We start from the raw sequence: 15,732 nt of genomic DNA on the forward strand, positions 1-15,732 counted from the left end.
GTCCATTACAAGTACTGTGTGATAAATATCCGGATAAAGGGAAAGACTTCAGACAATTATCGGCAGCCTTAAATAAAAAATTAGGAGACCAATGGCCCTTCGGGGGGACAAAAGACTTGGAAGTAACTTAAAAAAACCCAAGAAAAAATCTGGAAACAAAATAAAGGCAATAGGGCCAAAGAATTAATTGGATTATGGAGACAATATTGTCAGGAGGAATAAGATAGAATCCTCCTATCAAGTTGGCAAGAAAATGCCCTCAAATTAGAAATACCGATTAGTGAAGGGGGAAACCAAAAGACTCTAAAAATTCTGTTGATCCCAACATTAACTGCGCCTGTTCGTCTCCTTGTGTGTGGTTCGTCTTTTGTTTGTGTTAATGTGTCTATTTGTTTTCTTGTGTCTTGTTCGTTTTCTTTCGTTTTAATGTTGCTTGATTCATAGAAAAGAACTAGGGTTTGAGAAAGTAGAAGGAAGAATGGGCTTGACGGCTTGGAATGGGGGAAGGGTTGCCCCCGGGGACAAGTAAACCATGTCCTCTGGAGAAAGGCGGCCCACGTCCGTTTGCCCCCTCGAAGGAGACGCAAAAGCGCCACGGGGTAAATACGTGTTTTTTTTTAAAAAGATAGGTATGTGTTAGAGTAAAAACAAGTTAGTGTCTTTTGATTCGAATGTGTGAATGTTGGAAGCTTCCGCGAATTAATTGAATGTCTGGGATGTACAACTTGTGTTCTGTAGAACTGACTGTCGTTAGCTCTTTGTTGTCTGGCCTTAATGATGAGAGAATGAGCCTGTTACTTTTTCTATTCTTACAAGTGTATATTTTGTGGGAACCTTGAGTCATGTTTTGGTTGTGAATTAGTTGAACCAGTGTGTGTTCCTTGACATTGGGACAGGGAATTTTGAAAGAGATTTGGTATTTTGAATTCGTAACCCATTACAGAAATCAATTTTCGAAGTTGTTTGGAATTGAATGAGTGTGAAAAGTGATTGTTGAGTGTGTTCATTTCGATTTAGTGTTGTACACCCAGGAATGGGATATAAAATTGAATTATATTTTAAGTTAAAGTTGTATTTTTTTAAGTTGGTTTTGCAACTGTGAAAAGGCAATGAACAATTTTCTAAGAGATAAGCTTCAGCCTTGAAGGTCTGAAGATGTCTGGCAAAAATCCAATTGAAGCAGTGTTTTGGGCTTCAGATTGGATTTTTCCGCTGAGGTCTAGTTAAAGGGTTAGAACATTGTTTTAATTGGAAGCTCTGCTATTGTTTTATTTTACAGTCTAAACTTGAAGACATGTTTACTGACTGTTTTTAAGCAGCAAATGTCAAAAGATTGAATATTGTTTTAAGGGAGAGAAGGATTAAAAAAAAAGGAGATAATGGGAAAGATTAAAGTTTGTGTAAGGACCTAGTGTTAAATCTTTTGTTGTAAGAATGTTAAATAACTTTTTCTTTAGTTTTTGGTTTTATTACAGTCATTTGAAAAGGCGCCTGAAGAACAAGAAAATGACGTAATTTACCTATCTTTTAAAATAAGCACGAGCTATTCTGTTCTGTGTGTAGTTAATAAGTAGTATAAATTAATAAGTCTGAATTGAATTAATACTGTTAAGGTTAATTGGGTACTGCCTGTGTGGAGTTTGCAAGTTCTCCCTGTGTCTGCGTGGGTTTTCTCCGGGTGCTCCGGTTTCCTCCCACATGCCAAAAGACTTGCAGGTTGACAGGTAAATTGGCCATTATAAATTGTCACTAGTATAGGTAGGTGGCAGGGAAATATAGGGACAGGTGGGGATGTTTGGTAGGAATATAGGATTAGTATAAATGGGTGGTTGATGTTCGGCACAGACCCGGTGGGCCGAAGGGCCTGTTTCAGTGCTGTATCTCTAATCTAATTGACCTGTTTAAGTTGAAGAACTGGAAATTTCATTTGTTGCCACAATGAACTTTCAAGTTTAATATGTCATATTTTGGAGTCTTCAGTTCCGGACAAAGGACTCACTCATATAACATTGGCAGTTTTGATTTTTAAATATTATTGCAGTGAATTGGAATTTGGAGTCATCTTTGTTAAAAAAAATAATAATCCTTGGATTAGAAACCTCTTATAAAAGATGCAAAAAAATAAGTTTGGAAACAATTGGAGTTTAATCTAAAATGCTGTTCCTGATGGAGATGGTTTCCTTTGAAGTTGATAATGTTACTGAAGATTTTGTTGTTTGAAAATCCTAAGGATACAAAAAAAAACATTTAAAATGGAGTTTAGTTCTTTTCCATTGAAACAAAAGGGTTACGTAAAGCGACGCAGCGGAGAATGCTTTGCTCCGCCCCCTTGGAGACAAGCAAGAAATTAACCCTGCTGCAACTATCTTTATCAATGAGACAAAGTGCTTGAGAAGGAGAGATAGCTGCAAGCACTTCTGTCTTTAACATACAAAAAGTACAACCAAGTCTGGGCATAAGAAATTGGAATCAATAAACAAAATTTAATTGATATGAGTGGTTATTTAAAGCACTCAAAGGGAAATTTATCTGATATTTAAGAGGACAATCCCAAAGTTTTAGAAAGTAAAAAAAAACAAAACAGTCTAAGTGGTTTACTGTGTTGGATATTAGCATTGGGTTCTTTAAGTTTACGTTCCAGGGACAACAGTTCACCTGGACGTGTCTCTCCCAGGGATTTTATAATAATTGATCGATATTCCACCTTCCTCCAGAAGGTCAGAGTGAAAGTTAAGCTGAAAAAGGCACAGATAATGAAGGAAAAGGTTTCTTATTTGGGAATAGTAGTAACACAGGGAAAGCATGAGATAGAGCAAAAGTGAGTGCAGACAATCCTCGAACTCCCCCTGGCGCAAGATATTAAAGCTCTAAGATAAAAAAAAAAGACAGTTCCTATTCCAGGTTGTGAGATTAAACAGACAAGAAGCACCAACCCCCACGGTCACCCCCACATCCGAATTACCGATGAGTAAGGTTACGACCCAACAGCCACAAGTGACTGGTCTCCCTTGCCCTGCCTTAACTGCAGGACCAGAAATTGGACTTGCGATAATAAAAACTAATAAAATTGTATATGATATAATTACCAGGTGCCAACTCAGAAAACTTAAAGTATGGAAAGATCAGGAATGTGTAAATACAAGATCTATGAGTATTGGAGTAGTGTTGGGAATACCTATAATTCTGAGAGATAAGTTAGGGATGTAATTATATGAAGTAGAAAATATAGGGGTGATAAGGGAAAAAAGATTACATAAAATACAATGATATATTACCCTATGTTATGGAAATTGGAAAAGAGGTAACTGGAACATTATCTGAGTGTAGTCTGGAAAACCAGGTGGTCATATGTCCTCATCCTATAGATAAAACGGCAGAATCAAAATGTGGATTTAATGCCACTGTAAATTGCACCATGAAGACGAAGAAAGCATTGTCAGAGCTAACCCATGTGGCCTATATGGGAAAGGGGAGATATTGCTTAACCACCACAGCGAAAGAGTACCAATATGGACATAAACGGACTTGGCCGGTGAGCAACAGTACATTTTGGTTCAACCCACAAATACCAACCCGAGTAGGGAAGATGGAGTTAGTAGGGATACATAAACAAAAGACAGAGACAATAACTGTGACAGAAAGTATTAAGGAGGATTTGACAAATTACCTCCGGGATTATGAATATACTATTCAGCCATTGCCCACACGCTTGGGTAAAGAGAGATAGCAGCTAGAAGCCATTGCAATCTGGAACAACAGTCGAAGATGCTACAAGATGAGACTGACGAGATAAATGATTCTACCTGGCAGGGGGACTTATGGAACTGGGGGTCAGACGTGCAGATACACCCCTGGTTTAGAATTATCTCCCATGTCCTGATAGTGGTTTTGGGTATCATGGTGTTAGATGTGACATACGTAATTTGGCAACTTAAGAAATTAATTAGGCAATGTAAGAGGATATATGAACACAGGTCGGACAGCTACCCAAAAAGGCAATCAGTATTCGAACTTACTCTATAAATGGATAGACAATTAGTTATGCCACACAAGGGTAAATGTATAACCTATTCATATATTGTTAAAATGAATTAGTGAATGATCAGTATACTCTAAGAATGAAATTGCGACTATATTATGTTCACACAATTGATTATGTAATAGTGATGTTTAAATTGTGCTTTCTTAAATATTACACTGCTTATGCTTTTGCTTTGCAAATGAAATTGTAATTGTACAAGTGTACCACCTTTTCTGTTGTAGACAAGTAACTGAAGCCCCTGCAAAACCTATGCCTTTACAGAGTTTCCGCAGGCCCATCTTGTGGCACAAGCAGGCAATGTATTGAGTGTGACCCCTCCGGGTGTTGAAGGCTGTTTCTAGACAAATAGAGACCATCAAAGGCACCTTGGTGGGATCAAGGGAAGGATTCTTAAAAATGTTTTGAAGAATCAAAGGAGAGACTGTGAGAACAGAATCTAGATTTTAGAATGCTTAAGAACAGAATTGTATGGGAACATTTAAGATAAAACAATTAATCAATCATGTATTGCTAACAAGCTAGCTTCAGTGCTGCAGGGAGGGACAGCTTATCAGAAATGACTTCATAACTTCAGGGCTGCAGAGGCAACTTGACCTTGCAGCTGCTACAGCGCAATAGCAGAAGGAGACATTGTGCTTCAACAGCACTCTTCTTATCTCATCACCCAGACATGAGACAATCCTAAGGAACAGTTAGTGTGAGAAACCTACCTTTCTGATTCAGCAGTTGCTGAGTTTTTTGCTTCTATATTATACTGTTTAAGTGTTAATTGAGTAAATAGATCCATATAATCCTAGTGAATATATATACATTCATATATAAGTTGATCAGTAGAGAGAAGGTTATCATAGAATGATAAAAGGGGGTAATGTGGAAGTGAGCAGAAAGGCATGGCACTATGCTTAATGGGAAATTTAGCCAAGTTAGGAATAATAGGAGCAGTTTGCTGAGCTTTGCTAGTATGATGTAATTTTGAAGAAACAGCCATAACAGAATGCGGCTTGCAGCCAATCTAACCAGAACCATCAGTCACAAGGTATCAGCAGAACCATGACAGATGTAGGGAGTGAGACCAGAATGTTCGTTACTGACTTCTCTGCTTTTGCTAATTTATCTTGCTTGTGCAAAGCAATGTAACAAGTATGTATTGAGAATGGAGTGTATTGTTAACCTCAATAACAGATGTACTGCACGTAATCACGTGGTTGAACTTGAATTGTACCGCACTGATTAGTTAAACAAGGAGGTGTAGCATGAATCTTAATGTATAAACAGTAGTATCTGTATCACCAACGGTCACTTACTCTGGTGGACCCGACATACTCTGGTGGAGTCAGTGCCGCTGTATTAGAGTAAGTCCGCCGGCTAATACGCAAATAAAGTAATTGATTTTACCTACACATCCGACTCGGTATATTTACTGAACCAAACTGAAGGCAAAAAGAACTCAGATTGTCAGCTGTACAGAACTTTAGTTAGGCCACACTTAGAATATTGCGTGCAATTCTGGTCGCCACACTACCAGAAGGACGTGGAGGCTTTGGAGAGGGTACAGAAGAGGTTTACCAGGATGTTGCCTGGTCTGGAGGGCATTAGCTATGAGAAGAGGTTGGATAAACTCGGATTGTTTTCACTAGAATGACGGAGGTGGAGGGGTGACATGATAGAGGTTTACAAAGTTATGAGCGGCATGGACAGAGTGGATAGTCAGAAGCTTTTTCCCCAGGGTAGAAGAGTCAGTTACTAGGGGACATAGGTTTCAGGTGAGAGGGGTAAAGTTTAGAGGGGATGTGCGAGGCAAGTTCTTTACACAGAGGGTGGTGAGTGCCTGGAACTTGCTGCCGGGGGAGGTGGTGGAAGCAGGTACGATAGCGACGTTTAAGAGACATCTTGACAAATACACGAATAGGATGGGAATAGAGGGATACGGTCCCCGGAAGTGCAGAAGGTTTTAGTTTAGGCAGGCATCAAGATCGGCGCAGGCTTGGAGGGCTGAATGGCCTGTTCCTGTGCTGTACTGTTCTTTGTTCTATATGCAGCAGGTGCCACAGCATTGGATCGTGGCAAATGTGACACCCTTATTCAAGGAAGGACGCAAGGACATTCCTAGTAACTACAGGCTGGTTAGTTTAATGTCAGTGGTGGGTAAAGTTTTAGAAACAATAATCATGGACAAAATAGTCAGCAGGCACTTGGGGAAGTTTGAGTTAATTAGGGAGAGCCAGCATGGATTCATAAAAGGCAGATCATGCTTGACTAATCTAATTGATTTTTTGATGAAGGATCAGAGATTGGTGAAGGGAAAGCAATGGATGCTATCTATATGGATTTTAAGAAAGTGTTTGACAAAGTACCACCACATAAAAGGCTGGTTTCCAAAATTGAGGCTCATGGACTAGCAGAATCAGTGTCAGTTTGGATTTTAAAAATGGCTTAATGACAGAAAACGGTGAGCCATGGTAAAAATTGTTGTTTTTCGGACTGGAGAATGGTAGACAGTGTTGCCCAAGTTTCAGTGCTAGGACCACTGCTTTTTTGATATACATAAATGACTTGGATATTGGAATATAGAGTAAAATTTCATAATTTGGTGATGATATCAAACTTGGAGTGTCACAGTGAAGATGATACCAATCATCAGGGCACAGACAGGCTTGCAGTATGTGCAGACAAGTGGCAAATGGAATTTAATACAGAAAATGTGAGGTGATGCACTTTGGCAAAAGGGAGAGGCAACGCAGACTAAATGGTACAGTAGTAAAGTGTGAACAGGGACAGAGGGACCCAGGGGTTCATGTGCAGGACATTTGGCAGGACATAGAGAAAGTTGTCAGCAAAGCATATAGGATCTCGGGTTTCATAAACAGAGGCATTGAGTACAAAAGTAGGCAGGTCATGCTGAACCTCTATAAAGCACTGGTACTGCATCCAGTTCTAGTCACCACACTTTAGGAAGGATATGAAGGTCCTTGATCGGGTGCAGAGGAGATTTACCAGAATAGTTCCAGGGATGAAGGATTTTAGCTACAAGGTTAGGTTAGACAAGCTGGGATTGTTCTCCTCAGGGCACAGGAGATTGAGGGAGGGTTTGATAGAGGTGTATAAGATTCTGACAGGTTTGGATAGGGTAGACAAATAAAAGCTATTGCCATTAGCTGATGGTACAAGGACTAGGGTACACAATTGAAGGTTTTGGGCAAGAGATGCAGGAAGGATGTGAGGAAGAAGTTTTTTTATGCGGCGAGTGTTAATGACCTGGAATTCTGCTTCCATCACTCTTGTAGGCAGTGAGACGATGAATGGTTTCAAAAGGAAATTGGATGGGCACCTGAAGGAAATAAACTTATAGGCAACGGGAACAGGACCGATTGGATTGCTCTGCAGAGAGCTAGCATGCACGGCTTCCTGCTGTGCCGTTCTGACTCTATGAGACGTCATAAGCAAAAGGTTCCAAATATCTACTTCCTCTTCTGTGCATTCTAGTATCTCCATTTGCAGTGCAGCTTTCTTGCAGCAGGTAATAAATCTTTTACACGAAGTTCATCTTTGTGTTCAAGCTAATTCTACTGCTCCGCCTAAGATTTATTTAGACTTCCCTTGTTCCTAAAGCTTGTTGGATACTTCCTCCTATGTTAATTTTGTGATATGGGGCTAGATTCTTAAATTGAGAGATTCCTTTCCACTCCTATTAATCTCTGCTCTTGACAGATACTTCCCTTTAAACGTCAAATACAACATAGATTTTTTTTTTAATTTATTGGTTCTTCAGAGCTGATAAACCATTGACGAATAGAACTGCAAAGGCTTTGTGGTTTGCTTTCAACTTCTGTAAAAGGCTTAATGCAGATACTTCTGCAGGACAAATATTCCTTTATAAGTCACTTACTCCAGGACTTGAACATATAAGTTATACTTTCATGCAGCATCGAGGGAGAGCTGCATTGTTGAAGGTGCTGTCTTTTGAAGTTAAAATCGAGGCCCATTTGTCTGATGGGCAGAACAGGGAATTCACCTGATGTCCTGGCCAAGCACTTTGAAACATCCCAAAAGTTCAAGATGCGCTATATAACTGCTAATTTCTTCTAACAGTAGGTTTGTTTTCCTTGGAGACGCATTTGATGTAGCTAAAGTCCTTGGTAGAGAATTTAAAGCATTTGGCCACACAGCTCTGAGTTAGGTGGTTTTGCTTTGTGCTAATGATAATCATACATTGTCACGAAAGTGCTTCCATTTTTTTTATATTTTATTTTTTGAGGACTTGTGTTAAAACTAAAAAGATTCCATGGATTTTTTTTAACCAAGTTCACTGAAAGGTCACTTGAGAAGCTGTTTTAAAACAACCAGTGCTGGAGATCATGTGCTTTAAGCTCAATAAACAACAGAAACTTTAGTGACCTGGGGAAGATGTTTGCAGAAAAGCCATATGGCAAGGTTTATGGAGGTCAGGAGGTTGACTTTCTGTTGGGGTGTGAACTGTTTTGAAGACAATTGGTGTTTTGCCTGCCAAGGAAAAAGAAACCACCCAGCTCACCTCTTTTTCTTTTAGATTAGAGATACAGCACTGAAACAGGCCCTTCAGCCCACCGAGTCTGTGCCGACCATCAACCATCCATTTATACTAATCCTACACTAATCCCATATTCCTACCTATACTAGTGACAATTTATAATGGCCAATTTACCTACCAACCTGCAAGTCTTTTGGCTTGTGGGAGGAAACCGGAGCGCCCGGAGAAAACCCACGCAGACACAGGGAGAACTTGCAAACTCCACACAGGCAGTACCCAGAATCGAACCTGGGTCCCTGGAGCTGTGAGGCTGCAGTGCTAACCACTGCGCCACTGTGCCTCTTCCTCCACCTCTTTGAAGAAACCCTACAAAGATCCAGTGTGGGAGAGCTAAAATCCCTAGTCCTAGTCCTGAGAAGCTGGAAAATCCCGCCAGATTAATTCTCAAGTCCGTCTGAAAAAAACTGCTTCAGAAACGATCCCAGTGACCCATCTCCGTATACCCGGATGCCAGATCAAAAGGAACCAACTGACTCCTTCCATAGCTTATCTTTTTTCTTCAAGAATTAGCAAGCATTTGGCCAAATTTTTTTTTGTCTTTTTTTGTAACAGACCTCTGCAGAGAGAATTTCTGTATTTCTTCAGTATGTGCGCTTGTGTGTGGAATTTAAAAAGGGAACTCTCGTATTTCAATCTGTGTGTTAATACTTTGCTTCATTACTGGACAAGTCTTGTTTGATAATAAACTGATAATTTTGTTGTTTATGGTTGGTGTGTTTTATTCTGGGAGAAAGAGAATATATGATTGACCGCATTGGTAACATTTAACTATATGTTGTGACCTCTGCAGACTGTAGAAAAGACAGTGCACTCCTCCCACCTCAGTCGTAACAACATACATTCATAAAAACAAATTACCACAAGCTTTCAAAATGAGGTCTTTGCAACTTTCTTGCTCATTTTTTTTTAACTTAAGATTTTCAATGTAATTTCTGAGGCTGTCATGATGATTTGAAAGGGTGCTATTACATCTTTCGATCATCATCCTTGTAGCTCGTGCTTTTCTGCAGGTCTCTCTGATAAAGTAAATTAAGAAAAGTGCTTTTGCATTCTGCTGTAAGGTAGTACCTATTAACTGCTTCTGTTTTAGCAATGAACCTCTTGTGACACTTGGAATTTGATTCCTTTGTGAAACTTTTGCAGTGTTTGGTGAGCTGGAGCTTTTCTAGAAACATTTTCTGATCCCAGTTAAGTGGAGAAATCTCCTGTCCCAAAGCATTCTTGCACCCAAGGATCAGCAGATAAATGTGGCATCTTCACATAATAGTCACAGGCAAAATACAATAGAATCATTGCAATTGTCACCATTTTTTTACACTTGCTACAAAATCACTTTCTTCACATTGAGCGAAGAATAGTGCCGGCTGAGGTTACTTGATAATGCTCATTAGGAAGGATTGACATTTAGATTTCATTTCATAATCAGAACATACTGGGCCAGAATTTGCTGTCAAGGTAACGGTGAGCCAGAATTTGCTGTCAAGGTAACGGTGAGGCTAATGACCCTCACCGTGATTTATGTGCAAATGGTACAGAAGTTCAGGCAAGGGGCAGATGTTCAGTTAAATACGAATATCCAAAAGTCACTGCCAAATTGCACCACTCCGCCATTAGCTTTGCAAAAACAACATCTCTATGTCTGTCTCACTGAATGGCACAAAGCTGAATTTGCACAGTAGATACAAACTAAACTCACTACAGCAAATTATGTCTTGCCATTTTAAGTTTAAGTAATCTTAACAACATGATTTAAGTGTTAAATACTACCACCCAAAAATTAATTACTACAAATGTGGAGTCGCATTCCTACAGGTATTAATTGAAGATTTTAAAAATGTAAAATTGAGCATTGAATTCACCCATTCTAATTTAGATTTCCTTTTCAGTTCTTGAACTGTTTATTTCTCACCATCTGATTAATTAAGATACAAATTGGTTGCCCTGTGCACTCAGGTTCCAGAGGTCATTGATCCCTTGCTGCACTGCTAACAGCAACTTGGCATGCAAATAATGTAAAAATCTAAATGTGCACAGGCAAGTCAAACGACGGTAGACACTGTTTGATGCCCTACCACAACATCCCCTCAACAACATCATCTGCAGACACAGGGTCAACTTCCATACGTATGCCAATAACAAACACTGAATGCACAACCTGTACGTCTTCCCACATGAAAGTTTTGGATGAGTCACACTTTTCTTTAACTGAACAACGGGAAGAATGAACTCATCGTTTCTGCTGCCTGCCACCATGAACTCCGCTCCTTTCCCATTAATTTTATCTACCTCCTTGGCTACTCACTCTAGCTGAAACATACAACCCAGAGCTGAGTTTCAAACCCTACATCCTTTCCATTACCAAGTTTACTCATTTCCACCTGTAGAACAGTACCAAGCTTTATCCCTACCTTAGCTCCTCTACCCCTGAAACCCTTATCCAGGTTATCAGTTTTAGACTGGATTACTCCAATGCTGTTTGCTGTCCTCCCATCCTCCAGAACATCGAGGTGGTGGTGGTTGAGGGATAAATTACTCAGCTATTGACACTGAAGTGGCAACCAGAAAGATCAAAAATATTTTGCGCAATTTTGTTGGTTTAGTTTTTTCTTTCATTTATTAATAACTTTTGCTTGATGCCCTTTAGTAATTTATTTGTTTCTTTATAAAAGTAATGATTGACTTTCATTCCTACTTGTTACTTGGAAATTGCCACATTTTCTACCTGCTCAGCTGTGATTTGCTGCCTTATGAATATAAAATTTGAACCCATCAAATGCATATCATCTTTCACATGACTTAGAAACATTATTGTAAGCAAGAATTTTAAAAGTTCAGAGTGATAAAAGCACATTTGGCCCATTAAACCTGCACCATGCAGAACCCTCGAACCATATATTCATTCCATTTTGGGCTTCCCCACCATCACACCATATGATGATCCCTACTTTTTAAAAAACGTGAAGTTCCTTCACTTGCCTCCCTAGGCAAAAACATTGACATTATCAATATAATCAACAGTCAAACAAAATCTTGATTTTAAAATTCTCATCCTTGTTTTCACATCCCTCCATGGTCTCACTCCTCCCCATCTCTAATCTCCTGCAGCCCCCAAAACCCTCCTAGATATCTGCACTCCTCTAATCCTGGTTTCCTGAGCATCCCTGATTTTAATCACTGGCCGTGCCACCAGTTGCCTAGACCCTAAGCTATGGAATACCCTTCCCTACACTTCGCCACCTTTTGGCCTCACTTTCCTCCTTTAAGATGCCTCTTATCAAAGTCACAAATGACATCCTTCGTCCTTCGTGACCTGGCTGTGGTCTTTGACAAAGCTGACCGTAACATCCCCCTCCAACACCTCTCCACTGTTATCCAGCTGGATGGGACTGCTCTCACCCGGTTCTATTCTTATCTATCTAATTGTAGCCAGAAAATCACTTGCAATGGCTTCTCTTCTTGCTTCCACACTGTTACCTCTGGTGTCCCCCAAGGATCTATCCTTTGCCCCCTCCTGTTTCTCATCTACGTGCTGCCCCTCAGTATCATCTGAAAGCATAGCATTAGTTTTAACATGTATGCTGACGACACTAGCTCTACCTCACCACCACTTCTCTCAACTTATCCACTCTTGCGAAATTATCAGACTGCTTAGCCAACATTCAATACTGGATGAGCAGAATTTGCCTCCAAATAAATATTGTTTTCAGACCCTGCTCCAAACTTCCTTTTCTAGCTACCAACTCCATTCCTCTCCCTGGCAACAGTCTGAGATTAAGCCACTCTGTTTGCAACCTTGGTGTCACACTTGACCCCAAGGTGAGCTTCCAATGTCATATTCGTGCCATTACTAAGACCACCTATTTTCACCTCCGTTACGTCACCCGATTTCGCCCCGTCTCTGCTCATCTGCTACTGGAACCCTCATTTATGCCTTTGTTAACCCCAGATTTGACTATTCCAATGCACTCCTGGCTGGTCTCTCACATTCTACTCCCTGTAAACTTGAGGTCATCCAAAACTCTGCTGCCCGTGTCTTAACTCACGCTGTGTTCCGCTCCCCTATCACCCATGTGATAGGGAAGATTGGATCAGCTAGGACTGTTTTCCTTAGAACAGAGGAGGCTGAGGGGTGACTTAATTGAAGTGTACAAAATTATGAGGGGCCTAGATAGAGTAGACAGGAAGGACCTGTTTCACCTAGCAGAGAGATCAATTACCAAGGGGCACAGATTTAAGGTGATTGGTAGAAGGATTAGAGGGGACATGAGGAAAAACTTCGCCCAGAGGGTGGTGGATGTCTGGAATTCACTGCCCGGATCGGTGGTGGAGGAAGAAACCTTCAACTCATTTAAAGGGTACCTGGACCTGCACCTGAAGTGATGGTCATTTTACCTAATATCTCCTTTTGCAGATCGGTGTCATACTATGTTTTATAATGCCCCTGTGAAGTGCCTTGGGACATTTTACTACGATAAAGGCACCAAATAGATATAAGTTATCACTATAATCATCAATCTTATTTCTCAACAGATATAAAATTAATAAGTTCCTTTTCTGTTCATTGCATTCTTTGTTCTCATCCACCTCTACAACATTCAGGATCATAACCATATCTAATACAATGGCCATTAACAAAAGAAACTAGGGCCTTACTCCAGCAAATATTAAGGAACACCAAAGGGTTAAAACAACCATTTCACATTTTTAGTGATTCTGTGATATTACCTTCTTCCCCGATTGTTTCTCCACCATATCGATGTTGAGTGGGTAATCTTCTGATTGTGGTGTTTTAGAACACCCACTCTTGGGCATCGTTCCTCCTTCCCACGGCTGTCACCTCATTCAAGCATCCATCGCATCATCATCGACAGTCTGCAGTAAATAAACAAAGTGCAAGTTAGAGCACCTAATTTCAACTGACAGGGATGTTTGCATCAAGCAAAATTTTAACAATACAAAAATTAATTCTGTCACTATACATTTTGATCAGTAGTCAGAAATTTCATCAACTGTGGCAGGGGTACAGCTGGTGAATAAGGGAATGGGACCGTTCTTGGCTTTTTTGTCCCTTTCAGTTGAGAAAATACTGCCACATTTCAAATTTCTGCAGTACCCCCAAACAATTCCTTCTTCGGCTTCACTGCTCCACCAACAAGGCGATCACACACAACCACTACTGCCACATTAAAATTCTAACTGTCAACAGTTTATGCATCTGCAAAAATGAACTAAATGCCATAGTTTCCCTTTGATGTTGTAGGGGTCAGTCAAGTAGCACCACATGATATGAAGTTACTTCACTGCAAATTACACAAAAAGTTCACTTGATTCTCTCTTACACTATAAATATAACAACTGAATACAGTTATCTTACCCCACTGCCCCCTTTGAGGGTAATCTTGGGGAAGGGGTAGGGGGAGGTGGAATGGGAAGGGAGGAAGCTAGACTCAAAGGCACATGGGTTAGAGTGAACAAATAACAAAGAAAATTACAGCACAGGAACAGGCCCTTCGGCCCTCCAAGCCTGCGCCGACCCAGATCCTCTATCTAAACATGTCGCCTACTTTCTAAGGGTCTGTATCTCTTTGCTTCCTGCCCATTCATGTATCTGTCCAGATACTATCGTGCCCGCGTCTACCACCTCCGCTGGCAACACGTTCCAGGCACCCACCACCCTCTGCGTAAAGAACTTTCCACGCATATCCCCCTAAACCTTTCCCCTCTCACTTTGAACTCGTGACCCCTAGTAATTGAATCCCCCACTCTGGGGAAAAAGCTTCTTGCTATCCACCCTGTCTATACCTCTCATGATTTTGTACACCTCAATCAGGTCCCCCCTCAATCTCCGTCTTTCTAATGAAAATAATCCTAATCTACTCAACCTCTCTTCATAGCTAGCGCCCTGCATACCAGGCAACATCCTGGTGAACCTCCTCTGCACCCTCTCCAAAGCATCTACATCCTTTTGGTAATGTGGCGACCGGAACTGCACGCAGTATTCCAAATGTGGCCGAACCAAAGTCTTATACAACTGTAACATGGCCTGCCAACCCTTGTACTCAATACCCCGTCCGATGAAGGAAAGCATGCCGTATGCCTTCTTGACCACTCTATTGACCTGCATTGCCACCTGCAGGGAACAATGGACCTGAACACCCAAATCTCTCTGTCCATCAATTTTCCCCAGGACTTTTCCATTTACTGCACAGTTCACTCTTGAATTGGATCTTCCAAAATGCATCACCTCGCATTTGCCCTGATTGAACTCCATCTGCCATTTATCTGCCCAACTCTCCAATCTATCTATATTCTGCTGTATTCTCTGACAGTCCCCTTCACTATCTGCTACTCCACCAATCTTCGTGTCGCCTGCAAACTTACTAATCAGACCACCTATACTTTCCTCCAAATCATTTATGTATATCACAAACAACAGTGGTCCCAGCACGGATCCCTGTGGAACACCACTGGTCACACGTCTCCATTTTGAGAAACTCCCTTCCACTGCTACTCTCTGTCTCCTGTTGCCCAGCCAGTTCTTTATCCATCTAGCTAGTACACCCTGGACCCCATACGACTTCACTTTTTCCATCAGCCTACCATGGGGAACCTTATCAAACGCCTTACTGAAGTCCATGTATATGACATCTACAGCCCTTCCCTCATCAATCAACTTTGTCACTTCCTCAAAGAATTCTATTAAGTTGGTAAGACATGACCTTCCCTGCACAAAACCATGTTGCCTATCACTGATAAGCCCATTTTCTTCCAAATGGGAATAGATCCTATCCCTCAGTATCTTCTCCAGCAGCTCACCGGTCTATAATTACCTGGATTATCTCTGCTACCCTTCTTAAACAAGGGGACAACATTAGCAATTCTCCAGTCCTCCAGGACCTCACCTGTGTTTAAGGATGCTGCAAAGATATCTGTTAAAGCCCCAGCTATTTCCTCTCTCGCTTCCCTCAGTAACCTGGGATAGATCCCAGCCGGACATGGGGATTTGTCCACCTTAATGCCTTTTAGAATACCCAACACTTCCTCCCTCCTTATGCTGACTTGACCTAGAGTAATCAAACATCTGTCCCTAACCTCAACATCCGTCATGTCCCTCTCCTCGGTG

At 40.9% G+C, this 15,732-nt stretch overlaps 1 protein-coding gene across 3 annotated transcripts in view; it reads right to left on the reverse strand.

Annotated features, from left to right (window-relative positions):
* ankrd11 (ankyrin repeat domain 11) overlaps positions 1 to 15,732 on the reverse strand; it is a 356,528-nt gene that overhangs the window by 147,027 nt on the left and 193,769 nt on the right. For all 3 annotated transcript variants that reach the window (XM_068049259.1, XM_068049257.1, XM_068049258.1), the window contains one exon: positions 13,335 to 13,481. In XM_068049259.1, coding sequence (XP_067905360.1) covers positions 13,335 to 13,421 — 87 coding nt within the window. In that variant the 5' untranslated portion in view covers positions 13,422 to 13,481. The remainder of the gene's footprint in view (positions 1 to 13,334; positions 13,482 to 15,732) is intronic.

This window comes from Heterodontus francisci, chromosome 17 (genome assembly GCF_036365525.1).
Source record: "Heterodontus francisci isolate sHetFra1 chromosome 17, sHetFra1.hap1, whole genome shotgun sequence".
NCBI lineage: Eukaryota > Metazoa > Chordata > Chondrichthyes > Heterodontiformes > Heterodontidae > Heterodontus > Heterodontus francisci.